The sequence below is a fragment of the Fusarium graminearum genome, chromosome 2, assembly GCF_000240135.3.
Source record: "Fusarium graminearum PH-1 chromosome 2, whole genome shotgun sequence".
NCBI classification, from domain to species: Eukaryota; Fungi; Ascomycota; class Sordariomycetes; order Hypocreales; family Nectriaceae; genus Fusarium; species Fusarium graminearum.
The window spans coordinates 7,887,121-7,911,369 of record NC_026475.1 but is presented as its reverse complement, the minus strand read 5'-3'; the positions used below and the strand labels follow the sequence as shown (position 1 = coordinate 7,911,369).

Below are 24,249 nucleotides of genomic sequence, written 5' to 3'. Positions count from 1 at the left end.
GACCATTGTACATAGTATATCAATAGGAAATAGATAAAAAGACATACCGTTCCCATATAATACACTTTTTCCCTTGTCTTTGTACAGGACTTGCTTGGTGGTTGATACAACTTTAATGGCAATTTTGCCTTTTGCTTCCCTGCGTCAATCTCATTCTCGTACAATACAGAGCATAAAAGCACTGCTTGACAGCCCGTCCACTTCTTCTTTTTTCTTCCTCTAGCACAACCAACGAAACATCGACATCTGTCTTGTTACACTATTTTATCTCTGCTCAGTCATTCTTTCATTGGTTCAGAGTCTCAAGTGGCTTCTAGCTCTTACTCACCATGTATATCACCTCATCCCGCCTCGTGCTGGCCTTAGCGGCACTTCCGACAGCATTTGGTAAATCATACTCCCACCATGCCGAAGCACCAAAGGGATGGAAGGTCGACGACACCGCTCGTGTTGCCTCCACCGGTAAACAACAGGTCTTCAGCATCGCACTGACCATGCAAAATGTTGATCAGCTCGAGTCCAAGCTCCTTGACCTCTCCAGCCCCGACAGCAAGAACTATGGCCAGTGGATGTCTCAAAAGGACGTAACAACTGCTTTCTATCCTTCGAAAGAAGCTGTTTCCAGTGTGACAAAGTGGCTCAAGTCCAAGGGTGTCAAGCACTACAACGTCAACGGTGGTTTCATTGACTTTGCTCTCGATGTCAAGGGTGCCAATGCGCTACTTGATAGTGACTATCAATACTACACCAAAGAGGGCCAGACCAAGTTGCGAACTCTGTCTTACTCTATCCCTGATGATGTAGCCGAACACGTTCAGTTCGTCGACCCAAGCACCAACTTTGGCGGCACACTGGCTTTCGCCCCTGTCACTCACCCATCGCGTACTCTAACCGAGCGCAAGAACAAGCCCACCAAGAGCACAGTCGATGCTTCATGCCAAACCAGCATCACACCCTCATGCTTGAAGCAGATGTACAACATTGGTGACTACACTCCCAAGGTCGAGTCTGGAAGCACTATTGGTTTCAGCAGCTTCCTTGGCGAGTCCGCCATCTACTCCGATGTTTTCCTGTTTGAGGAGAAGTTTGGAATTCCCACGCAGAACTTTACCACTGTTCTCATCAACAACGGCACTGATGACCAGAACACTGCTCACAAGAACTTTGGCGAGGCTGACTTGGATGCCGAGAACATTGTTGGAATTGCCCACCCTCTTCCCTTCACCCAGTACATCACTGGCGGTTCACCGTATGTCATCTCCCATGTCCGGAACTTGCAGCAGTCCATGACTAACACCGAATAGACCTTTTCTTCCCAACATCGATCAGCCAACTGCTGCCGATAACCAGAACGAGCCTTATGTGCCTTTCTTCCGCTACCTTCTATCGCAGAAGGAAGTCCCTGCAGTTGTCTCTACCTCGTATGGTGACGAAGAAGATGTAAGTTCAACTCTATTTCTCACCCTAGGTTTTTTCTAACACCATCACAGAGCGTCCCTCGCGAATATGCTACCATGACCTGCAACCTGATTGGTCTTCTCGGACTTCGAGGAATCAGTGTCATCTTCTCCTCTGGCGATATCGGCGTTGGTGCTGGATGTCTCGGCCCTGACCACAAGACTGTCGAGTTCAACGCCATCTTCCCTGCCACCTGCCCTTACCTCACCTCCGTCGGCGGTACCGTTGATGTCACCCCCGAAATCGCCTGGGAAGGTTCTTCTGGTGGTTTCAGCAAGTACTTCCCCCGACCCAGCTACCAGGACAAGGCTGTCAAGACGTACATGAAGACTGTCTCCAAGCAGACAAAGAAGTACTACGGCCCTTACACCAACTGGGAAGGCCGAGGCTTCCCTGATGTTGCTGGCCACAGTGTCTCTCCCAACTATGAGGTTATCTATGCTGGTAAGCAGAGTGCAAGCGGAGGTACCAGTGCTGCTGCTCCTGTTTGGGCTGCCATTGTCGGTCTGCTCAACGATGCCCGTTTCAGAGCTGGGAAGCCAAGCTTGGGATGGTTGAACCCTCTTGTTTACAAGTATGGACCAAAGGTGTTGACTGACATCACTGGTGGTTACGCCATTGGATGTGATGGCAACAACACCCAGTCCGGAAAGCCTGAGCCTGCAGGATCCGGTATTGTGCCCGGTGCCAGATGGAATGCCACTGCCGGATGGGATCCTGTCACTGGTTATGGTACACCCGACTTTGGAAAGTTGAAGGATTTGGTTCTTAGCTTCTAAGTGGGATATATGATGGAAAGAAATTGTCAGGCTATATTTCAAACTTCATGTACATATTGAACAACATAGCAATCACTTAAACGACCATGCATACTTGTTGTGGTCATTAAATTTTTTATTAAATCAGTCCCAAGCTTTTGGTACATTTCTAGATATTGGTACTATTCTATTGAGTGTTGGAGGGGTACAGGAAGTCAGTCTGCTCGAAGAACTCCTCCTTGATAAGACGAGGGGAGACGAAGCGTCGGAGCATGTCGGGGCTACCAGCTCGGTCGTTGGTACCAGAGCTTCGGGCACCACCGAAGGATTGTTGACCGATGAGAGCAGCAGTGGTCTTGCAGTCTGGGAAATATGTTAGTTACAGTACCCAAGAAACGTGTTGTGTGGATTAGACTTACTGAGGTAGAAGTTACCAGCAGAGTAGCGAAGCGCGTCCTCGGCTTGGCGGATAGCAGCACGGTCCTGGGCAAAGACGGCACCGGTCAAAGCGAGACCACCACCGTTTTGGTCAATGTTCTTGAGAAGAGGAGTGTACTCGGAGTCCTTGTAAACGTGGACAGCCAACACAGGACCGAAGATCTCCTCGTTGAAGAGACGGTGGTCAGGAGAGTCGACTTGGTAGACAGTAGGGTGGACAAAGTATCCAACGGAGCCATCGTACTTGCCACCAGCGATGAGCTTGACCTGAGGATCCTTGTTGCTCTCATCAATGATCTTCTTGATCTTCTCGAAAGATCGGCCGTGGATGACGGGACCCATGAAAGCCTCAAAGTCTTTGTCGGGGTTACCAATGGTGATGTCCTTCATCTTTTGCTGGATAAGAGAGAAAAACTCCTTGGCGCGCGACTCGGGGACATATGCACGTGACGTAGCAGAGCACTTCTGGCCCTGGTACTCAAAGGCGCCTCGGATAGTGTGGTTGACGACGTTGTTGATGTCGGCTGAAGGGTGGACGAGGTGGAAGTTCTTGCCAGAAGTCTCACCAACGACGCGGGGGAAATCGCGGTATCGCTTCTCAGCAATGCCCTGACCGATCTTGCCGTAGATGGAGCGGAAGACTTCAGAAGAGCCGACAAAGTTGAGACCAGCGAACTCACGATGTTGCAGGACGGTCTCGGTGATCTCAGCGGCATCACCAGGAACGAACTGGATGACATCCTTGGGAAGACCGGCCTCCTGGAGGATCTTGTAGATGATGGTGCTGGGGTGGATGTTGTACTGGGAAGGCTTCCAGAGGACGACGTTACCCAGGATAGCGGGTGCAATAAGGTTACCACCAATGGCGGAGAAGTTGAAGGGAGAAACGGCATAGATGAAGCCCTCGAGAGGTCGGTAGTCGATGCGCGTCCAGATGCCGTCCGTGCCACGCTCGGGTTGCTTGCTCATGATCTCAGCAGCGTAATGTCCAGCCAATCTGAAGAAATCGGCCAACTCGGCGGCCGCATCAATCTCGCCCTGCCAGACATTCTTGCCTTGACCGAGCATAGTGGAAGCGATGAGTTCATAACGGTACTTGGTGGTAGCAAGCTCAGCGGCGCGCTGGAAGATAGCAGCTCGGTCAACAAAAGGTGTGTTTTGCCAATCCTCCTTCGCCTTGAGGGCGGATTCAATAGCGGCGTTGACCTGTTCTTTGCTGGCGAGGGGGTAGTTTGTGAAGACGGTGGCGTGTTCTGCGGGGAGGACCTGATCCTCGTTGGCGTGTATTTGCTGGGAGACGCCATTGAAGATGATTTCGCTCTTGACTGGGAGCTGAGAGCGGAGCCTCTTCAGGGCTGCCTCGACCTTTGCTCTCTCTGGAGAGTTCTTTGTGTATGTGGGCTACAATTGACGGTTAGTGAATTGAATGCGGATGCTTTAGGGTGGTGTACTCACGTTGGGCTCATTGCGAGCAGCAGGAAGTCTGAAGGGGACAGTCGTGGCATTGCCTCGTCTCTGCAGGGCGATGGCAGGCGCTGAAGCACGGACTCTACACAGGGGAGTCAAGCGACCCTTGGAGGTCAAGGCTCTGATGGAAGAAGCCATTTCTGCTGTGAATATGTGACGAAACAAAGAACTTTTGTGCAGGAGGAGTGAAGAAAGGAACACTCGTACTGTTTTCTAAAAGTAAATAAACAGGAATGATTTGTTCAACGTTGAAAAAGAAATGCGAATGGCTTTTTTTATGTTGCTTGACATCATAGGCCATCATACGCTGAAGTGTACTGAAGTCGGGGTACCGACCGAAGGTTTTGGGGGCGTCTGTCACTGAAGTTACCCCGCTGAGGGGGTGAAAGTTAGTGGGTGCGTGACCGGGCGCTGATCCGACTGCAGAGGTGCTGTCACGAGACCTCTGATCCAAACCCCACGGACGATCTAGAAGCCTGCAAAAGGGAATGCCAGACGCTGATAAAAGACACGGCAGCGCTCCCGATATATCGATTGGTGGTTGTGTCGTCTCTGATTGTCGGTGTGGGGTTCCGTTGTTCGCTGCCCGTCGGGATGGCGGTGCGATGTTGCAGTCTCACTGTCATGCAACACGGGGGAGTGATCAAAGAGATGGCTACATGCCGAATGGAAGCACTTCCGATTTGGACGTAGAAAGAATGGCTGGAGTGATACCACCGAGTCCCCTCTTCCGGGGCATGACTTGTCCATGTAGTTCACCATATTGGAATAGCACTCTCTATCTCGAGTCTTGTTAGAGCTCATCACACAGTCACAGCTACCCTGGCCATGGAAAAACACCAAGATGTCGTTGAAACAACATTCAGCAGAAATCATCTATGGAAGCCCATACTTGGGGATGTAGCTGCCGCAGCCATATCAGCAACGCTGATTACCCCAGTCATCACAGTCATAGACCAGTATATCTCGCTCATCTCAATCTCACCAAGACTCTCACTAACAAACCTGTAGGTCAATGGTTGAAAAGGTCTCTTTGAACAGACCACTATCTGAAGGCATGAAAAGCAATAGTTTGAATGCCCTCAAACATCCTGGTCGCTTCACCTTTGGCCGCCCATTCGGCTATGTCTGGGTTCTTTATGCAGCTACATACGCTGTATCAAATTCATCAGATACTCTGGCCCGGGAGTTCCACAAAGCAGCGGTAGGAACAATCACCTTTATCAACACCATGATCATCAATGTCCCTCTTGGTGTTCTCAAGGATGTTCGCTTCGCTCAAATGTTCAGCGCTTCTCCTGTTCTTACTCCAAAGGTTGCGCCTGTTGCCAAACCAGGTGTGCCGAGGGCTGCCACAGCTGCGTTCCTCATGAGAGATGCCGTCACAATCTTTGGATCTTTCACCATGGCTCCGTGGCTGTCATCGCTCATACCCGACAGCTTGTCCTCAAGCCCCCACTCAAAGGCTGTCATATCCCAGTTGACAGTGCCCATATTTTCACAGTTTTTTGCTACTCCAATTCACTTGCTGGGTTTGGATCTCTACTCCAGGCCCCGCGGTATACCTTGGATTGAGCGCTCGGCACAGATCCGACGAGATTTGTTCTCCGCAACCATACTGAGGTCACTAAGGATCATACCTGCGTTTGGCGTCGGGTGTGTCGCTAACATGGAGGCCCGGTCACGATTCCATAAGCTTTTTCGTACAACCTAAAAAGGCATCATTCTAGAAAGAACACGAGGTTTGATGGCTGCAGGCAGTAGAGAAGAAGCTTAATGGGTTAGTAGCTAGAGTGTTCAAAGGGTTAGTGTAATCTTAAAATAGGCATCTGTAGGTAGCTGGAAAGGTCTTGCTTGATAGGTGGCGTACAAGTGAATTAGTACAATATTCTGTTTCATGGGACCTGACTAGATCTATGAAGTAGGGCGTGTATCGTTCACATGTGCGGTCGTCTCCATAAGACGCGCCGTAGTGACAGCTTCCCTTAGTGCCCGTCCAAGATGACCCCTGACACCAGCTTCTTCTAGAACCATGATTCCTCCAATAGTACAACCCTCAGGTGATGTCCCCTGATCTCTAAGATCCCCTGGCTGCAAGCCACTCTGTAGCATGGCTGCAGAACCCTTCATGGATTGGTAGATCATCTTCTGGGCATCAGCGCGGGGGACACCAACAGCGACTGAGGCGTCAATGAAAGCGTCGCAAATTATGGCCCAGAATGCAGGGGTTGAGCCTCCGACGGCGGTGGTCGCATTCATGAGACGTGGGGGCACTTCGACTGTCTCGCCGATGGTTGTAAAGATGGCTTTCGCGAGATCACGGTGCTCCTTAGGAACTTCGGGCTTAGAAGGGGATTTTTCGATGGCGATCAGACCCTCTGAAACCATGCATGCGATGTTGGGCAGTGTACGAATGACCCATGATCGACCAGACCAATTGTCTTTCGTCGTCTCACTGCCATAGATGGTGGCTTCAATCTTCTCCCTGGTCCAGCCAGCAGCGACACTGATGAGAAGCTTTCCTGATAAAGCGTCACGAATACCATCTTGAGTGAGGACACTCTCAATGTCAGCTGGATCAACGCCCAGAATGATCACATGGCCTTGCTGCACAGCGGTGACATTATCACCACGCGACACAGTCAAGGCAGTGCTGTATTCTGAGAATTGCTCATTGAGTTTCTTCTCTGAGGCTTCTGACCGCACACAAGCGATGATCTTGGTGAAAGGGAGATCTGTCTTGCCATTTTTGATAGCTGGGAGCAGATTCTTGACAATGGGTTTGGTGATGTTTCCTGTGAACAATATGTCAGTTATTGATGTCGTAAAATGATTGGCTGTATTAGCTTACCGGTGCCCAAGATGGTCAGTGTGGCATTTCTTAGTCCTGTCATTGTTGCGTTTGTTGTCTGGTACAATGGGATACGGTATGACACGGCAAAAGAGTTGACGTCTTATTTGTCGGCAGATAAGAAGAGTTTGGTAGCAAAGTGACACGTGAACAAAGGAATGAGTCGTGTGACGAGATAAACGAATAGACCAAGCCCTGGTTGGAAAGACGTTGACAAGTCGTGCAGATGGAGGTGCAGCTGTGTTTGTTATCTCTTGTAGGTCTTGTTTGGTGAGGGGTCGAAATGTCTCGGGAGGGCTGCCGATGGTGATGTCGTCTAGTGTGGATCGTAGAACGTGGAGAACAATCTTCGTTCTAGTAGGGGTGTTTGGAGAGCTAGCAGTTTCTATTAGTTGTACGGTACTATTGCCGGCGCTACTGTAACGTCAATTGCTGCAATAGACGTGTACTTGGATCATGGTTCATGGGTGAGGGGGATAAGATTCAAGACATGGCATAGAGATCTTGTGACACTTGACTACCCAGTAAGATAACCATGGCACACATTTTAGCGTTATCTGCCTAGTGCGGTGAATGAATTGAGTTTATTGGGGTAATACATCCCTGAGTCAACTGGGCCGAAGGTTCAGAATATCACCACAAGTCACAATCAAGACACACAAGACTTAGCAATTACGTGTAAACCCCATTGTTTTAATTATCAGACCCCGTGGTCAAAGTAATAGCTTTTGCAATCATCGCCAAAAAGCAAGCCGTCTCCAAGCCTCATTCTTCAAAGCCGTGTACTCATCCAACGTCCTTGAGGCGGCATCCCGATTCTCGATAGCGCGTCTGGTCAAGTACGCCATGCACTCCCCCAGTGTACCCCACGTAGTGCACTTGTACACCTCGGGCGCAACACCGTTATCATCCTTCAGCTTGAGTAGCCCGAAACTGACCTCATCCGACATGCCGTGTAGCTGAGCAAACTTGACTGGAACCGTGGGCAAGTTGGCCTTTGTGCGCTCTTGGTGCATCTCGTGCGCTTTGACTAGAGACTCTTTGTTGTGACTGGCGAGAAGCAATTGAGCAGAGGGGAATGGCTTGGCATTGGAGCCACCGAAGCCACGGAAATCTTGACGTAGGACACCTTGCGCGATCTGGTTGTAGTTGTCGTCTGTGTCTTGCTTTGTGTCGTGAATGAGCGAGCGAGGATCAGACGACATGTAGGCACCGCGAACAACCTTGACTCCAAGAGTGAAGCCCTTGTCGGATGCGATTTGAAGATGCTTCTCGAGACTCTCCTGAGTGCTCTTGAGATACGCCTGGTATGTATTGTAGAGGACAACATTGCCGTCGGTGTTGAACTTTTGTTGAAGCTCCATACCGAGACGGAAGATGCCCCATTGGTAATGCTGGGATTCAGCGTCGATGAGAATGTATGCGCCGCGGTCCTTGACTTTTTGGGAGATTTCGTAGCACGCGTCGACAAATTGCTTGGGAAGTTGGGCGTCGTTGTGAAGGGCTTCGCAGACTCCAGGTCCAGCACCAGTGAGTCTAAAAGACAGCTGTTAGTTCACGATGCGGCCGAAACAATATCGGAAGGACTTACTTGGTAGCCAGTTGATCACCCTCTCGGAGTAGCTCGACAGTCTTCAACGTGCCGTCTCTCCAGGCCTCAATGTTGTCGCACCACTGGCATTCATTTGTGGTAGAGGTCTCAATGCCGTGTCCCTGTTCCTTACCTGTCTTGGAATCAAAGACAGTTTCCTTTGCAAATGTGAGAATTGTGCCTTTGAACCCCATGTCCTGCAACTCCTTCATCGTAGCTTGCGCTTCAGCTCCCGTCTCACCAGCGCAGAACTGTTTGTAGAAGGTATGCTTCAGAATAGTTCGGAGCAAAGGATTGCGGGAAACATTGAACAAGTATGGGTTTCCCGCGTGCGAGAGCTTCTGGAGAAGGTGAAGGGAGGGAATGAGAAGCCATGGTCTTGATGAAACAGCGTTGATGAAGAGAGATCGGTAAAGGATCAGGGGAGGTAGTTCTGATAGAGGTGTCTCTGCTCCGTTCACAACGGGAGTGTTTGTGCGAGTCGCCTCAAGGGCAGCGGCAGCATTGCCAGAAGCTGTGGATGTGCATCGAATGAGCGGAACAATACTTTCTCTTCTCACTCTTGGCCCAGCGGCCTTGAGTGTGAGAGTCAAGTTCCGGGCTGCCCGGGACTTGAGAGTGATGTTGCCCGAAAGCGCTGTTGTCATGTCAGGCGCTGTGAAGGAATTGGTGTTTCAACAATTAATTGACAGTTTCTTGGTCTTGTATGTGAAGTTGGAAGAATTTAAAAAGTATAATCGATAATGAGGGGGATTCTTAAGTGATGCAATGATAGCCTTATCGTCCCTTTTGACTTTCACGACCACACTCTAGGCGTGGCCTCATATAAACTCTTGCCGAACTTACACCATCACGCCGTCGGTACCCCAACCGATACTCCTGTTGCCTCCATTGATAACGCGGGGAGTCTGGGGGAGCGGGGTAGTGTCTGAAGAGGTCACACGGACATTGTCTAGATAACCTAATAATGTTGTCACTTTTCTTTGGTTGCTTTCGAGAAGCGTATAATGAATCTAGACCTTGAACCGCTGGACGGGCGGGATGCTTTCCCGATGGTTACTCAACCCCACATGGATTAGATATCGTGAAGACATGACCTCGTACATGGAGCTTGGTTGCGCCTCGCGTCGGGAATGGCACCGTTCTTTTGTTCTACTCCTATCTTGAGGTCGCTTGCAGGATTGTCTAGACTATTTGCGGTAGTTGGATGGCGGCGGCGTGGGATCGTGCATCGGCTTGTCAAAGCGACGACAGGGGTTGCGTGTCTTTCCGCTCTTTGCGTTACGCTAGAAGCTATCATGCATGGCGAGCCGATATTGGAGTGTCACCAGTGCAGGGAGTGTAGAAATAGAAATATTTTTTTTGGCTGGAAGGGCGCTTCTTAGTCTCGGGAGGGTATCGCTACACACCGGTGTTTTGGGGGAAACGACACGCGTCTGGTCACAGCGAGTGCGTGCGCCTTTGAGGGAAGAAGATCCTTAGTTCTTAATTGAAACGGAGCAAGTGGACATGGGATGTTGGAAGGAATTCGCTACAGTATACCGTTTGGACATGATGATTATCGAATCCCATAGAATCACGATTGTACTGGGACATATTGGCCGCTGCTTGGAAGGCATGTTGATATTCCCTATCATCTTCACACAATACAATGTAGTTTCTAGATTGCCTAAATTGACCATTCGCTATTATCTTCGTTCTACGTTACAGTACGGACCACTTCGTCCATAGACTTTGCCACATACTCAACATTGTGTTCGTTCAAACCCGCCAGACTAATCCTTGAAGTATCCGCCATGTAGATATGATACTTCTCTAGAACTATGTTAGCATTGATCTTTACAAGCGCGCAAATTACTGACCTTCTAGGCATTCAATTTGGGGTTTGCTTATCCCAGTGTACCCAAACATTCCCGTTTGGTTGACGATATGGGACCAATCTCCTGGTGTCTCTAGTCTCACCAATTCGTCGAAAAGCTTACTTCTCATCGACTTGATCCGTGAGGACATGGTCACTAGATCCTGATGCCATTGCTTCAATGTGTCGGGGTTGCTGAGGACAGCCGCGGCAATCCGAGCACCATGTACAGGTGGGTTAGACACGGTTTGTCGCTGAGACTGCTGGAGTAGTGAGAACACTGCTTTTTTTGTCTCCTCTGACTTTGTGACAATTGCGGTCAAGCCGACGCGCTCGCCGTATAGACCCATGTTCTTTGCAAATGACAAACATATGGCTGCCTCAAGACCCAGCTCTTCGATGATGTACTTGACAGCCCAGGCATCTTCGTCATAGTTCCCCGAGTTGAAGCCAAGGTATGCTGAGTCGATGATTGGAAATATCCCATTTTCTTTGATCACTTCTGCAATCTGTTTCCACTGATCGCGTGTGGGGTCACAGCCGGTCGGATTATGAGCACATGCGTGAAGAACAACAGCCGAACGCTTGTCAGCTGCCTTGATAGTATCAAGATAACCTTTGAAGTCAAAGGATCGGTCTTTGTAGTAAGGTGCCTTGATAACGTTGAAGCCAATCTCATGGAATAGCAAATCGTGGTTAGACCAAGTTGGGTCCGTAATTATGATGTTCTCAATGCCCGAGTTTGCCTTTTTGAGAACAAGGCCTGCCAGGAGCAACGACCCAGTTCCTGATATAGATTGGCAGGTGGCGATCTGCAAGAAGTCAGCAACTCTCAGTCAGTCTTTGTATGGTGTTACTTACTCTGTCTTCTTTATAGGCTGTGGTGTCGTGAAACAGCAACTTACTTGCCGCATCGCGAAAGCTCTGCAGGCCCTCAATAGGCAAATACTCGTGTCCAGAATTCGCAATCAACTTCTCAGCTTCTCTCACAGAAGGTAGGACCCAAGGCTTAGCACTCTCGTCTCGGTATGTACCTTGACCGAGATTCACTTTCTGGGGGTCTTGATCGGCATTGAAGCGCTTGGTGACTTCAAAGATGGGGTCGGGCGAAATGTACTGAGCGGAAGCAAAGGCCGAGTGCTGATGCGTAGACATTTTGAAGCGTATCTCTGGCAGCTAGACAACACAGCAATAGCTTGGGTCGATGTTGGTACTTTTGAGTGATTCGATGTGTCAAGCGACTCTTCATCCTTTTTGTTTCGTTGTCATCGGCCTTCGGAGCATTAAAGCGTGGGGTTCAATCGGTGCACTCTACCGAATACTCCGGAAGTGCAGCCGACATCTTCAATGGAGTACGGGTGTCGTCCGGCAAACAACAGCCACCTTTGCTAAGATGTATCTCACAGAAGCTATCGAAGAAGACATCGGCTGCCCTAATTACAGAAGGGCTATACCAGTCTTCTTTAGAGAAATAATGATATCTCTTGATGATATCTACCCTCAAGACCGTCGCGACCTCAAGAAACGTGCCTCCATTAAATATATCAGAGACTCCCTTAATGGTCCGCAAGGAGGCCCGATAATAAGGTTTCCATCTTAAATTACACTTTTTGTGACGGGTTGGGTTTCCAAGGGATAAACTAGTCCGTGCTAGGTTTATGTTAGCAGATACGTAGGGCGTTATCACTGAGCAGTTGCGAAGTATCACGTCTCTTGATAGTGAATAGAGCGGGTTAGGCGTATTCAGGTAAAGAAGTCTTATTGATAGCTAGTGAGCTAACTATACTAACTTTAGGTGGTTACTGGGCGTGATTATGATTACTAAGTGATTCTGAGAGTCGTCGGTGATCGTTCCTTCTTGGCGGTGATCCGGTTCCGGCGATCATTGGCCAGTTCTAGGTCCACGTAGTGACTCTATCTGATTGGTGAAAAGTGTGGGGTACACGTGATGTAGTAAGCAGGGTCGTAACATCTTAGCTATGCTGTTATGCGTCTTTAAACAAAGCGCGGGGGCTCTGGCGTCAGCCCCCTGCTCCAGCAGGTATGCACCTATGTATTCTGGTGCGTTTGTATCGCGCGGATGAGCTTCCCCATTTTCCTTCTTCAGCATGCCAAGGTTTAGAGCTCAATCCAGATCCTTCCTGTTGGTTTAAAACGCGATGGTTTCAGCGGAACGCTATTCTAGGGACCTAATTCTGGCCTGTCGCCAGAATGGCGAAACGGGGACGAAACTGTAACGGTTGCACCTAACCGTTAGGCTACAGGGCAAAAGATCGGGCTATAATCACTATACGAGCGATTACAGTGGTGCTTACAGCTGCCTATAGAAGCCTTATAGCGCTATTACGGTGACCAATCGTAACAGAAACAGGCAGGGACCAGGGAGCTTAACCGCCGACCCAATTCTGACAAAAGTAGATCTCTTCTCCTAGAGTGTGGTCATCTTAACAGATTATCTAGCCTCCCACACCACACTCAGATAGTGTACAAGGGTGTGGGTACTTACCCCAATACTAATCATATGACAATCAAGCCCTTGAACGGAAAGGTTATTTTAGGATTGACCAGAAGGTCCAGCATGTACAAACACCACTCTTTAGGCCACGGAAATGACCGTCAATCCGACTACAATACAACAGGTCCCAGTTTTAGGGTCTCGCAGAATACCAACCCAGAGATAGTACATTGTGTCCTGGACCAGCTTTTAGGATAGCACATAATATCATAGCACAGCCCCTGACATGGTACGTTCAGTATCATAGTATATGCATTATTACAGTGCATTCATTATCGCGCTATGTTTGATGTCCCAGAACACCACCATTAGGCCCTATTGTGTCAGTCTCGCTTGCAAGGACTGCGCCTCAATAGCGAAAACGTCCTTCTCATGCTTTCTTGGCGCCTATTTCCTCTTCTGGTTTCTACCATTGACGTTGATGGGTCCAAGAGGTTGTCGGTCATGGAACTCTGCCATCATCAAATCCACAATCATATATCCGTCAGCGCGTTTATCATAAAGCACGTTGCGCGGCTCTGCATCGTGGTGGAGGACCCCATGTTGATGCAATCGACCGAGTGCGGCGAGAATCTCGTTGGCGATACCTGGACTGACTTCTCCCGAATGTTTCAAGAATGGTCGCCCGCCGTAGCTGAGAAACATGAGGTCTTTATACACGCCGCTGTCGTAGTAATAGGGCTTGGTAAGGTGCACAGTACCGAGACAAACCGGAACAAACATCCCCTGGAGGTCCTGAAGATGATTGTATATCTTGTTTTCGTGCGTAGACGTTCGGTATCCATGGCCTCTACTCCTTTTGCCACAAGTGTGTAGCCATGGGACGAGAGACGGAATTTGAAGAGGGATCCCCGTGATCCAGATAAGTAGAGTGGCACGCAATCAGCATCCTTTCCACGATCAACTGCTAGCTAAACCTTCGCCAGACGACGAAACTCGCGCAGGGTGATGTGCGTGTTGCCATGCATGATTCGCCAAGTTAGGGCATTTCTCATCCATTGAACCGCCGAACGCGAGCCCACAAAGACACTCGTGTGTGTAGTATGGCCGATCTTGGATGTTTGGTCGCACGATGGTACCTTCTTGTGAGGCTACGCTTCCATCATGCTCCTGCATCTCGCTCGACCCGACGTCTGTTGATGTGATCAAGCCACTGCGACCAACGGTTGGGTTTGGCGTTGGGGAAGGACTCTCGTCATCATCGTCATCGCTGTCATCGGTTGGCGGTTGTGCCCCGTCCTGGGGTGGCAAGCATCGGGAGCGTGTCCGGATCGGAGAGCGCACAAGCCCTTTCCACCGTTGCGCTTTGTAAGGAGTCTCGCGTCGCGGCTTCCAATCTGTTGCCGGGATGCTCCGCAATACATCCTCATACTCCACGACCCATGTATCGAGATGCTCAGCAGCGTCATGCCAGGCTTGACAGGGCGGCGGCGATCGGATGGCCTAAAGCACAAAGGTAAAGGCTTGCGCAACAGCAGTACGATGGAGTCGAGTCTCGTCGTCATCTTGGACGTCTAGGCTTGGCACGCAGACGGAGTAGTAGACACAGGATGGGTCGTCAGGTATGTTGAGGAAAACATATGTCTCTCCGGTATCAATATACCCAAACTGGATGCCTTTACCTGTCATGTAGGAGTAGAGCTGGGTCACAACGGCAGTAGAAAGGAAAGTCGCCTTGCTGCGAATTCATATCCCTCACCCTCCTGGTTAATCACACCACGATCCGGCTGGATTTCTGAGACCAGCCCTGTGACAATCTCGCCGCGTCTCAACTTATGTGGCGCTTTATACTAAATCGCGACGACAGGGACATTTTGATCGTCAGAGGTTCGGTATATGCAGAACTGATCTCCTCGGTTGCCCTTCCCTCGTGCCTTTCGTCGTCGAGTCATTCAGCCGGGTGGTCTGGAGCCAATCGATGCTCGCTCCATCGATTCGGAAAGGGAGTCATTGGTAATACCGAGGTTCGTGTGACTTTCAAAGGTCACTGTTCCATCGAGGCCGAGATGACTCCTCAGCGATGAATCGCTGTGTGTCGCGTCCATCAGCTTCTGGACTGCATTTTCCACAACGTCTCGCTCGCTATTTCGAAGTCCAATCTCGCTGCTGACCGGGCGAAGTAGGGATCTCACGTAATCCAGCTGATGTCGGGGCGTCAACCACGGTGACGAGCGCGACGCCAACCGGCTCTGGAACCATGAGCGCCGCCGTGTTATGCTCGTTGACTTCGATTACGCTACCCTTCCACACCTCGAGCATAAGCAGCTTTCCGGGGTATCCAGGAAGAGGAGACGGCAGGAAGTCCTTGGGAGTTATAACTGGAAACATACTTTCCCCCGGGGTCGCCAACAGTCAGTATAGTAACAACAATTAATCCAATGCATGTGTAACTTGTTCGCTAAGTAAATGTATTCCATCTATCCCTAGTTCAATCCACCTCGCCAATCGGGAACGTAGGCATCGGCGAGGATTTCCTTCGATGCCTCATACACTGTTTGCTCAGACGGATCCCAATCCCCATCAAGGAGGGTTGGGCTTGCCCGTACATGGCTTCGTAGGCGTCCCTCCATGTGATCAACTCAAAATTGTTCCCCTCCAACTGTTCATGCCACTCAGCGAGAACTACTACCGATGACGCTGTATCCGGATCGTCTATACCAAGCACTTGCTCTCGTAGGACAACGCAGCTTCGCATCAGGGCTAAAGCATCCCTAGTACGGCCTTGCTCTTTCCAGGTAATGGCCAGGTTATTCATGCTCGTCAGCGTATCGGGATGCTCCTCTCCAAGCACTCTCTTCATTATCTCCATCACTCCTACCTCTAGCTCTTCCGCCTCCTTCCATCGGCCTTGGTTCCGGAATATCGACGCTAGGTTACCCATGCTTATCAGCGTCGAGTGATGCTCCTCTCCAAGCACTCTCTTCTTTATCTCTATCACTCCTACCTCTAGCTCTTCCGCCTCCTTCCATCGGCCTTGGTCTAAGAATGTTAACGCCAGGTTATTCATGCTTATCAGCGTATCGGGATGCTCCTCTCCAAGCACTCTCTTCATTATCTCCATCACTCCTACCTGTAGCTCTTCCGCCTCCTTCCATCGGCCTTGGTTCCGGAATATCGACGCTAGGTTACCCATGCTTATCAGCGTATCGGGATGCTCCTCTCCAAGCACTCTCTTCCTCATCTCTATCACTCCTACCTCTAGCTCTTCCGCCTCCTTCCATCGGCCTTGGTCTAAGAATGTCAACGCTAGGTTATTCATGCTCGTCAGCGTATCGGGATGCTCCTCTCCAAGCACCTCGACCCTCGTTTCGACTGCTTTCCTGCCTAATATTTCTGCCGCCCCGAAGTTGCCTATAGTCCACATATACCGTGCACAACTTGCCAGTAAACAGGTCCAGTTCTGTAGTTCCTCATCTGGAGGCTTCTCCTCTAATAGAGACTCGATATGAGGAAGTAACAACTGGCAGGTTGGCCATGTCTCAAAGGCACCACTTGGAAAATGCCTCGATATGGACCACAAAAACACCCGTTTCCATCGCTCCGCATCGTCCACCATGGATATCCAAGCTCGTGTACAAAACTGCACTAGGGAATGTACCTCAAACACATCTTTTGCTGCTGTCACCGATACGAGCGAGTAGCCACGGAGGACATCAAGGTCATCCTCAAAGTCGTCACTCTCTGCCTCTGCATCTCTGTCCACATTGTCCGTCAGGTCGGTGTTGTAGTCGTGAAGCACAAACCCAGGAATGCCCTGCGGATTGAAGAAGCTTATGAACGAAAGCAATTTCGCCGCAGATGGTCTCTCCTGGTGTATCTGTTCAAACGTGACCTGCCATGTCGTAACCACCGAGTTAGATACGGTCTCATCTCGTCGGAGATCCCCCGCGTCTCTGTTAAGGAGACTGCCCTTCTTCTTGTCGCTCTCCCGGAAGGCATCCAGATATGTTTGTACTGATGCGCGGGGAGCGCGACGGTTGATATACGCCGCCGCTTGGGTGATGGCCAGCGGGATATAGTCCAGAGCCCGGAGAAGATCGACAGCGGCATCCTTGTCAAAGTCTCCGTTGAGCTTGTTCTGGAGAAGTCGAAGGCTTCGAGTGTCGTCCATGGCCGGGACCCGGTAAATAGCCTTGTGACTACCCGTCAGCCTTTCGGCAGCGTCCATGCTGCGTGATGTGATGAGGATGGTTCCGCTGCGGTACTTTGGCAGGTATGCCGCGAGTGGCCGCTGGTCGCTACTTGCAATAGCATTCTCGCCCGTTGGTTGGTTTGCTGCCTTGTTCTCGCTGGCATTAGCGCTGGGATGGAAGAGATTGACATCATCGACATTGTCTAAGACCATCAACCACGAGCCAGCTTCCTCGGTCTGCATCCAGTCACGGACGAGCCTGAGCACGTCGACGTCGGGATTATTTCGCCTAGGTAGCTGTAATGTATCTGCGATGGACCGGTAGGCCTCTTCGAATCTCAGCTTCGAACTCGCGTAGACCCAGAAGACGCTGGTCTGCGGTGCTTCGTCGTGGACGTGATGTGCGAATTCGATGGCAACCTGTGATTTACTTTTGTCGGTCAGCGCAAAGGTGATCCTCGAAGGATGTTCACGTGGTGGCCCATACCCAAACCCACCCATGCCCACAAGGGCCATGCGACCGGCGGAGCCTGCGTATTGCTCCTTTAGCCATGTGAGAATATCCGGCCGATCGACGAAATCACGGTCTCGGACGAACGGGACGCAGAAGCAGGGCTTGCGAGCATTTGGTTTCTCTCTGCGCAGTTGGAAATGGCCATTCTCAACAAAATACACATCCCGGTTGAAGTTAGACCCATTGAGGTGGTTTCCATGGCCTGTGCTGATGTTGATAATACCGTCAGGGACGTTGATTTGGCCCCCAGAGCCGTGATTATTGAAGGATGCGCCCTGGGAAGACCGCCCAGCCTGTCCCGTCTCCTCTTGCTGCCTATCAGCCCGAGACTGACTAGCTCTCCTCATTGTCCGAGGCACGTTAAACTAATTGAATTAGGCCGAGATGGAGAGTTGAGCGGGCAGATGCGAAGTCAGCTGGAAACGAGGACGAGGTCAGGCAGGCTGAGGGGGGTGGGGACCGGTGGCTGTCACCAATAGGGCTTCGCGAGAACGTTATGGCGCTATCAGACGGGAAATACAAATGACACTGGTGTCTTGAGAAGATCAAAATGTGTGTAATATGCTGAGGGTTCGCTCGCGAGATGAAAAGCGGGAAACCACGTCTGGTGTCAGATTGGGGTTCTAAGTCCAGACGAGCCACTTGAGGGAGCAGGAGCCCTTATAATCCTCTTGGAGCCATGGTAGACACATTAACTGGCCCAACGGCTGGGTGGCGTCCGTTTAGGGGTGGCCAACCTGAAGCCGAAATTACACTTGGCGAATCATCAAAGGCCAGCAGCCGCTGAGAACTGCAGCAGACGGTCTTTTCGCAAGTAGCCTAAAAATTATGGAAGCGCCAAGCCATGACACACACAAACCCAGCAAAAAAGATTATAGAGCGCTCTGTAAAGCTGCCGGGATCTCCGGCCAAGCGCTAAATCACATCTTCGCCCCACCAAGTAATCAGAGAACGCAGCAAGCTTTCTAGCAACCTCTCTCAAAATGTTTTTGACCTTTCCTCCGGTCTCTATACGTGGACTCTTCAAGGCACCCTGATCGTTGCCCATTACCTAGACATCTTGCGGTGACATGGCCTGCATACCATTCTGGTATTCCAACATCTAGCCAGGAAGGATGGTATGGCAATCTTGAAACATTTTCTTGGTGGAAGAGCCAGGTGGTATTTAGCTATGCTGGTTGCGTTAGTATAGGGAGAAGTCATAGTTCGCCTCGCTACGACGCCGTCCTAGGTCTCGTGGCAGACTGGGCTCGACAGCAGCTCGTGGTATAAACGATGACTGCGGCGCCCATGGTGTTTAGGATGGTGCTGCTATGGTGGCGGCCAGTTTAGCTTCGCTAGGCGATTAACCTCCCCTTTGGATCACCACTTGTATGGAGTTCGGGCCGTGCCTAGTGCGGACCGGTGATGGGCTGTCACGGCCTCACGCTAGAAGTGGCTGGCGTGGGCCCGGGGCATCGTCAGGCCTGAGCTAATGACCAGCACGGAGACGGCGGGGCTTCTGGGAACCCTAGACGCGGTCACTCCAATTATCTCCCAAGCTAGGCGAAGGGTACGTAGACTGTACAAGACAGATGCCGGGTCGTGCCCTGCTACCCTAGGGCCACTGAGCTTTACCAATCCTGGAACACAAGACGGAAAGATCAAAGGTAGGAAGTAATGTCATACTGCTAATAGAGACTCAAACGGGCGGCTAGACACCGTCCTTCTACCTTCCGCTTATCCTATAACAATTGAAAACGATCACACATCGCATACCCAAAAGGCCAGGGTAAAGAGGAAGAGGCTGCAGGACCACCATAACAAGGGAAGTTGGTTACAGCGCAGCAGCCGCCCCGCAGCGGCGCGAGAAATGATGACTCGTGATATTCAGATAGCATTCCCCGTTTTCCTCCCATCAAACTTCGCATCTCAGAACTACCACATTTCTTTGGAGAATGCGTCACGCAGATGTAATGACCTCCACCGAACCGAGCTCCCTTTCTGATCGATTATATAACATATCGCCGATGAAGAGATTGCGAGCGAAGTTATCGTGGTGGAAACAGCATCGGACTGGCGGCAATTCGTCGGAAATCCATCAACAGCAGGAAACAAGCCACGGGCCACCCTCTGAGAGCATTCCAGTTTCCTTCTTCCCGGATGGAGTTGAAGTTCTGCACGAGTGCCGCGACGCTGCGGTCGACATCTGCTTTGTCCACGGTTTGACTGGTAGTCGGGTCAGCACTTGGACCGCCCATGGGCAGTCCAAACCTTGGCCCGAGACGCTCCTGCCGCCCAAGCTCAGCAGAGCTCGCATACTCACGTACGGCTACGACGCATACATCGTGCGGAAATCGGTCGCATCGACAAATGGGCTCATCGATCATGCCGCGAACCTCTTGAATGACCTATCGACCGACAGAGCCTATTCCGATGCGTCCTCTCGACCAATAATCTTTGTTGCCCACAGCCTCGGTGGCCTCGTGTGCAAGGAAGCCATTCTTCTCTCTCGAAACAATCCCGAACCACATCTCCAGGGCATATTCGACTACACCAAAGGCATTATATTTCTGGGCACGCCTCACAGGGGATCCTGGATGGCCAAGTGGGCCGATATACCAGCTTCGGCTCTTGGGGTCGTCAAGTCCATTAACAAGTCGTTGTTAAAGATCTTGGAGACAGACAATAAGTACCTGGAGTCCGTTCAGGATCGGTTCTGGTCTATGGTACGCGAACAGCAGAAGGCCGGTCGGGATCTAGAGATTACGTGCTTCTTTGAAGAACTGCCCTTATCTGGAGTCGGAAAGGTCGTCTCCAAGGACTCGGCTACCCTTGAGAGTTACAACGCTATCAGCATCCATGCCAACCATAGCAATATGGTCAAGTTTAGCTCCGAGGACGACAATGGCTTCAAAAGGCTACTTGGCGAGCTGATTAGATGGGAATCGCAAATTAGGAACTCAGTTGCCGGGCAACCAAGACGACCGATAGAAGAAACCCTCATACACAAGTCAGCCAACTCGTCCTCCAACAACTATGGCTCCGGCGACCAAGTCAACGCTCCTGGCGGTACCGTGAACAAGAGCACAGGCAGTGGCAACCAATTCCCTGGCGCTGCTTTCCATGGGAGTGTCTCTTTTGGGTCGCCCTCGCCACAAAATCCGCCCTCCGATCATTCGAAGTAACCCTTCACACCACCGCAACACTAGTTAGAGGCTAAGGATCAAGTTCTCGATAGCATGTCGTTCGTTGTTGACTGGGCCTTGATGCTTAGGTGGTGGGAGCAGGCGTTAGTGCGCGTTTGGCACCGTAGCTCGAAGACTATCATTTTCTCGATAGGGTTAGGATTAAATAAATGAATCACGGCAAGAATCGCAAAGCAATGTGACAAATTAAGTTTGTGTCAGATTAATTCGCAGCTAACTTGATCGGCTCTGCCTAAGTATCTTAAGGTCCATGCTCTCGAGAGCCCTCCTTGTCGAAATACACTGACCCAGAGAAATTAGCCCCAGGAAATTGGTTGCCACTGCCTGTGCTCTTGTTCACGGTACCGCCAGGAGCGTTGAGTTGGTCTCCGGTGCCATAGTTGTTGAAGACGCCGTCAGTCTTTGCCTTTGGCAGGGACGGCTCCATCTTGCTGAGGCGGTCGATGGCACCACGTAGTCCCTCAACATGCTTCTGGATGACAAGTATCTCGCCCAGTCCGCAAATATCAGTTGCAATCCCGATTACTAACTCTTCAACTGTCCTTCCTTTGCTTCTCTTTTGAACGGCCTCCTTGTAGGCTTCCTGCCTTTTCTCAGGCTGCGCATCAGCGACAGCCAGGAAGATAGCCTTGCAGATCTCGGCTTTGACATGGCACTCTCGCAGCGACTCCAGAGTCTTCTGGGTCACTCCCTGGAGTTCCGCTGGGGATTCTTCAAGTGCTTTCTGAATAAGAGGAAGAGTTCGACCAGCTTCGTGAAACGCCTCCTGCAGAGTGGTGTCTTCCTTCACAGCATCGTGCTCGGAGGCAGCCGATCTGAGGGCCGTGACAGTGCGCCGAATATAGGGTTCCACAGCGGTTGACAGAGTTGAATCCACGGAGGCAGTCATCTTGGAGATGTACTTCGGCGGTGGGTGTTTTCCTGTGTTGACATAGGAAGTTGATGATCTGGGTGCGGATTTAGGTAGGCCTTGGTGGGCACTAAACTGCACCGTCTCGTCGAGCGTTGGTCAGAAGCTTAAGAGTGCGACGATGAACTATTATAAATATATGCCCAACCTAACCATGCTGTCGACATAAGTGACTTGGCAGCTGAAAAAGCCGGCGCTTGTAGCCGCCAGACTGATGATGCGGATGGGGGTTGTGGGTAACGAGGGCCAATTACCTCACTGGGAAGAATTTGCACTGCCACCGGCAAGATATGCACGGAATCAAATATGGAAATGGGTGAATGCTACTGCATATAGCTAGATGTTCTCAACGCCATCTGCTTTGAGTAACTTGCTGCCCTTTCGCCCAGTGTCGGGATGTTTTATAACTTTCAGATATCCCCTGGTTTAAGTAAGTGGCTCGCAAGTTGTCAGAGGAGTTACTAGAAAGAGGTATATAGAGTTAAAGGCTCACTATATCGGCCTCTCGTAACATCGGGACAAAACCAGCAGACTCGTGTCTCACCATGATAGCCTACCGCTCCATAAACGTCTCAATGTATTGTACTGTATTGATGATAAAGGCTCTGTACAACAAACAGAAAAGTGGCCTTTTCGACGGATGCCGAGTCCAGTGGAGCGCAAAGTGGCCTTTTCCAAGAGGTGCCAAGTTATTGGCCCAAGGCAGAAATGGTCTGGTCCCGTTTCATCCGCTCTGACATAATTAAGGCGCATAGGCTCTCCAATCACTCGTCGAAAAAATTTCTATAATTAGATACCGTCGAATCGATTTGATCACTTGCGCAATTATGTTTATTGAAGAGCATAATACCACTGGTTTCTAGATGTCTGATGAAGCCACCACAACAGAGGACAATGACATTGGTCACCACCGCAAGCTTGGGGTTGTAATCCCCCTTAACAAGAACCAGCGAGTAGATGCAAGGTTTTTAAATTTATCAAGCTTTTGGTATACTGTAATGCTATGACCACAAGACGCAATGCCACCTTTCTTATAACTTGCATCGAGAGATCTTTGAACAAGAAACAAAAAACGGCATTAACTTGCTCCCAGGAATATAATTCGTCAAATATGTAAACAGTATTACTTTCTTCCTAGGAATAAGAGGCATACCTAAAGGTTTCTGTCCATGAATAGAGGAGCTCGGGTTGATGGGAGGCCCTGACATAGACGGGGAATCGAACAGAATGAATCCCTCTACAGGTCATGCGTGTAAACCCTGCATGATGATGAGCTGTGATAGGACATGGGACAATTACAACGCCACTACAGAATGTGTACCCCTCAATCTGATGATCTTCAGAGTCCTTATCTCGAGGACTGGCATCGGAAGTTATTTAATCGGCCGGAAAGATAATCCTCATACTTCAGGTAAATACCGCGTCACAAGATAGCCTCGGGTTGTTGTTGGACTGCTGGATATTCGACGGTCCACACACTACTACACAGAGACATACACCATTTAAACAGTCGTCTATCATGCTAAAAAGAATCATTTGCTCTTACTGCGTTGATGTCGACGCCATCGCCAGGTGGCCTGGCTCATATGGTGGGCAAGACTCGCGTAGTGATATCTCTGGTGGTCTATTCGCTGTAATATACGATGTTTGCCGCTTGCTTCAGTTATTCGATAAGTATAATACCAAGGCTATATGATTTATTACTAGCTATATTCTTGAGACTTTTCCCAAAAAATGTGCCATGGTTCGTTATGCAGGCCACGAGATTGGCCTTCATGATCAGGGAATCTGAAAACTACCTAGTCGACGTGGCTCATCATAATTGATATTCTGTTCATAGGCTACTCCTACGAAAACCCCTCGGATATTACTCTAGAGTAAACTAGATGTGCTAGATAGGACTCACAAAATGCTAAACAAGTTCTACAGGAAGCCTCTTGTAGGTCAGTCGTTCCTTAGTGGGAGCCTAATAAGGATGATATCGGCGTAATGCTTAGCTACAGCATTAAGTACGACCATTCCACATCCCATAGCGATTACCACACATATTAGCTGCACACAAACGACAGTTAGACTAAAATCAACTATACTAAAAAGGCCAAGACCTAGATGAAGCCACTGGTAAAAGGTCAGGACATGGGTCTTATCGAGATTTAAGCACATTGGCATCTAGATAAGGTAAGTTATGTTGTCGAGTCAATAGGGGCATTACTGCTTCATAAGATCTGACAATCGAAAGTCTTTCTCGTGCTCAGTTCACATGTCAAAGAACGTCAGCGAATAGGCTGCCAAAATTAAAGGAATCTTTGTCGTTAGTTGGTTAAATCACATCATCATTGATCACGCGTTACACTAGCACAGCATGTTGTTCAGTATTCGTAAATGACGGCCTTGATCTTTGAATACTCTTGTAAAGACATGTCGCAACAAGGTATGGCAGAAACAAGTACAGAGTAATCGAGATCGTCGTCATAGCATTGTAAACCTGTGTATACATTATGAACGGCTTGTGGGACGCGACTTTGCTGTTCTGGAAATGATAACCACTTCCAAATCCTGTTTTGTTCCG

General features: G+C 50.0%; 11 protein-coding genes across 11 annotated transcripts; 4 read left to right on the top strand and 7 right to left on the bottom strand.

Annotated features, from left to right (window-relative positions):
- Positions 1–329: 329 nt before the first annotated feature.
- FGSG_03072 (uncharacterized protein) lies at positions 330–2,237 on the top strand (the record flags this gene model as incomplete). The annotated part of the gene is made up of 3 exons (XM_011324405.1): positions 330–1,249; positions 1,305–1,440; positions 1,491–2,237. 3 exons carry the CDS (start codon positions 330–332, stop codon positions 2,235–2,237), a joined length of 1,803 nt encoding a protein of 600 aa, XP_011322707.1.
- A 260-nt stretch (positions 2,238–2,497) lies between these two features.
- On the bottom strand, positions 2,498–4,259 carry FGSG_03073 (uncharacterized protein; the record flags this gene model as incomplete). The annotated part of the gene is made up of 3 exons (XM_011324404.1): positions 2,498–2,571; positions 2,636–4,055; positions 4,110–4,259. 3 exons carry the CDS (start codon positions 4,257–4,259, stop codon positions 2,498–2,500), a joined length of 1,644 nt encoding a protein of 547 aa, XP_011322706.1.
- Positions 4,260–4,965: 706 nt separating this feature from the next.
- Positions 4,966–5,835, top strand: FGSG_03074 (uncharacterized protein; the record flags this gene model as incomplete). Its single annotated transcript, XM_011324403.1, has 2 exons — positions 4,966–5,021; positions 5,133–5,835. 2 exons carry the CDS (start codon positions 4,966–4,968, stop codon positions 5,833–5,835), a joined length of 759 nt encoding a protein of 252 aa, XP_011322705.1.
- Positions 5,836–6,035: 200 nt separating this feature from the next.
- FGSG_03075 (uncharacterized protein) lies at positions 6,036–7,015 on the bottom strand (the record flags this gene model as incomplete). Its single annotated transcript, XM_011324402.1, has 2 exons — positions 6,036–6,916; positions 6,973–7,015. 2 exons carry the CDS (start codon positions 7,013–7,015, stop codon positions 6,036–6,038), a joined length of 924 nt encoding a protein of 307 aa, XP_011322704.1.
- A 691-nt stretch (positions 7,016–7,706) lies between these two features.
- On the bottom strand, positions 7,707–9,210 carry FGSG_12519 (uncharacterized protein; the record flags this gene model as incomplete). The annotated part of the gene is made up of 2 exons (XM_011324401.1): positions 7,707–8,508; positions 8,564–9,210. The coding sequence occupies 2 exons, from the start codon at positions 9,208–9,210 to the stop codon at positions 7,707–7,709; spliced, it is 1,449 nt and encodes a 482-aa protein (XP_011322703.1).
- A 1,052-nt stretch (positions 9,211–10,262) lies between these two features.
- FGSG_12518 (uncharacterized protein) lies at positions 10,263–11,576 on the bottom strand (the record flags this gene model as incomplete). Its single annotated transcript, XM_011324400.1, has 3 exons — positions 10,263–10,376; positions 10,526–11,233; positions 11,283–11,576. 3 exons carry the CDS (start codon positions 11,574–11,576, stop codon positions 10,263–10,265), a joined length of 1,116 nt encoding a protein of 371 aa, XP_011322702.1.
- A 1,747-nt stretch (positions 11,577–13,323) lies between these two features.
- On the bottom strand, positions 13,324–14,565 carry FGSG_12517 (uncharacterized protein; the record flags this gene model as incomplete). Its single annotated transcript, XM_011324399.1, is given in 3 exon segments — positions 13,324–13,671; positions 14,008–14,379; positions 14,389–14,565. Coding segments are annotated over 3 exon segments (897 nt in total).
- Positions 14,566–14,828: 263 nt separating this feature from the next.
- On the bottom strand, positions 14,829–17,929 carry FGSG_12516 (uncharacterized protein; the record flags this gene model as incomplete). Its single annotated transcript, XM_011324398.1, has 3 exons — positions 14,829–14,992; positions 15,048–15,254; positions 15,427–17,929. 3 exons carry the CDS (start codon positions 17,927–17,929, stop codon positions 14,829–14,831), a joined length of 2,874 nt encoding a protein of 957 aa, XP_011322700.1.
- Positions 17,930–19,503: 1,574 nt separating this feature from the next.
- On the top strand, positions 19,504–20,933 carry FGSG_03078 (uncharacterized protein). Its single transcript, XM_011324397.1, has one exon. The coding sequence runs from the start codon at positions 19,538–19,540 to the stop codon at positions 20,747–20,749; it is 1,212 nt and encodes a 403-aa protein (XP_011322699.1). The 5' UTR covers positions 19,504–19,537; the 3' UTR covers positions 20,750–20,933.
- A 14-nt stretch (positions 20,934–20,947) lies between these two features.
- Positions 20,948–21,771, bottom strand: FGSG_03079 (uncharacterized protein). Its single transcript, XM_011324396.1, has one exon. It carries the CDS (start codon positions 21,657–21,659, stop codon positions 21,012–21,014), a length of 648 nt encoding a protein of 215 aa, XP_011322698.1. The 5' UTR covers positions 21,660–21,771; the 3' UTR covers positions 20,948–21,011.
- A 1,428-nt stretch (positions 21,772–23,199) lies between these two features.
- Positions 23,200–23,376, top strand: FGSG_12515 (uncharacterized protein; the record flags this gene model as incomplete). The annotated part of the gene is made up of 1 exon (XM_011324395.1): positions 23,200–23,376. The coding sequence occupies one exon, from the start codon at positions 23,200–23,202 to the stop codon at positions 23,374–23,376; it is 177 nt and encodes a 58-aa protein (XP_011322697.1).
- Positions 23,377–24,249: the final 873 nt, after the last annotated feature.

Excerpts from the sequence above, each read along its gene's own strand:
- FGSG_03079 (XM_011324396.1), bottom strand. The coding sequence starts at position 21,659 with ATGACTGCCTCCGTGGATTCAACTCTGTCAACCGCTGTGGAACCCTAT.
- FGSG_03078 (XM_011324397.1), top strand. The coding sequence starts at position 19,538 with ATGACCTCCACCGAACCGAGCTCCCTTTCTGATCGATTATATAACATA.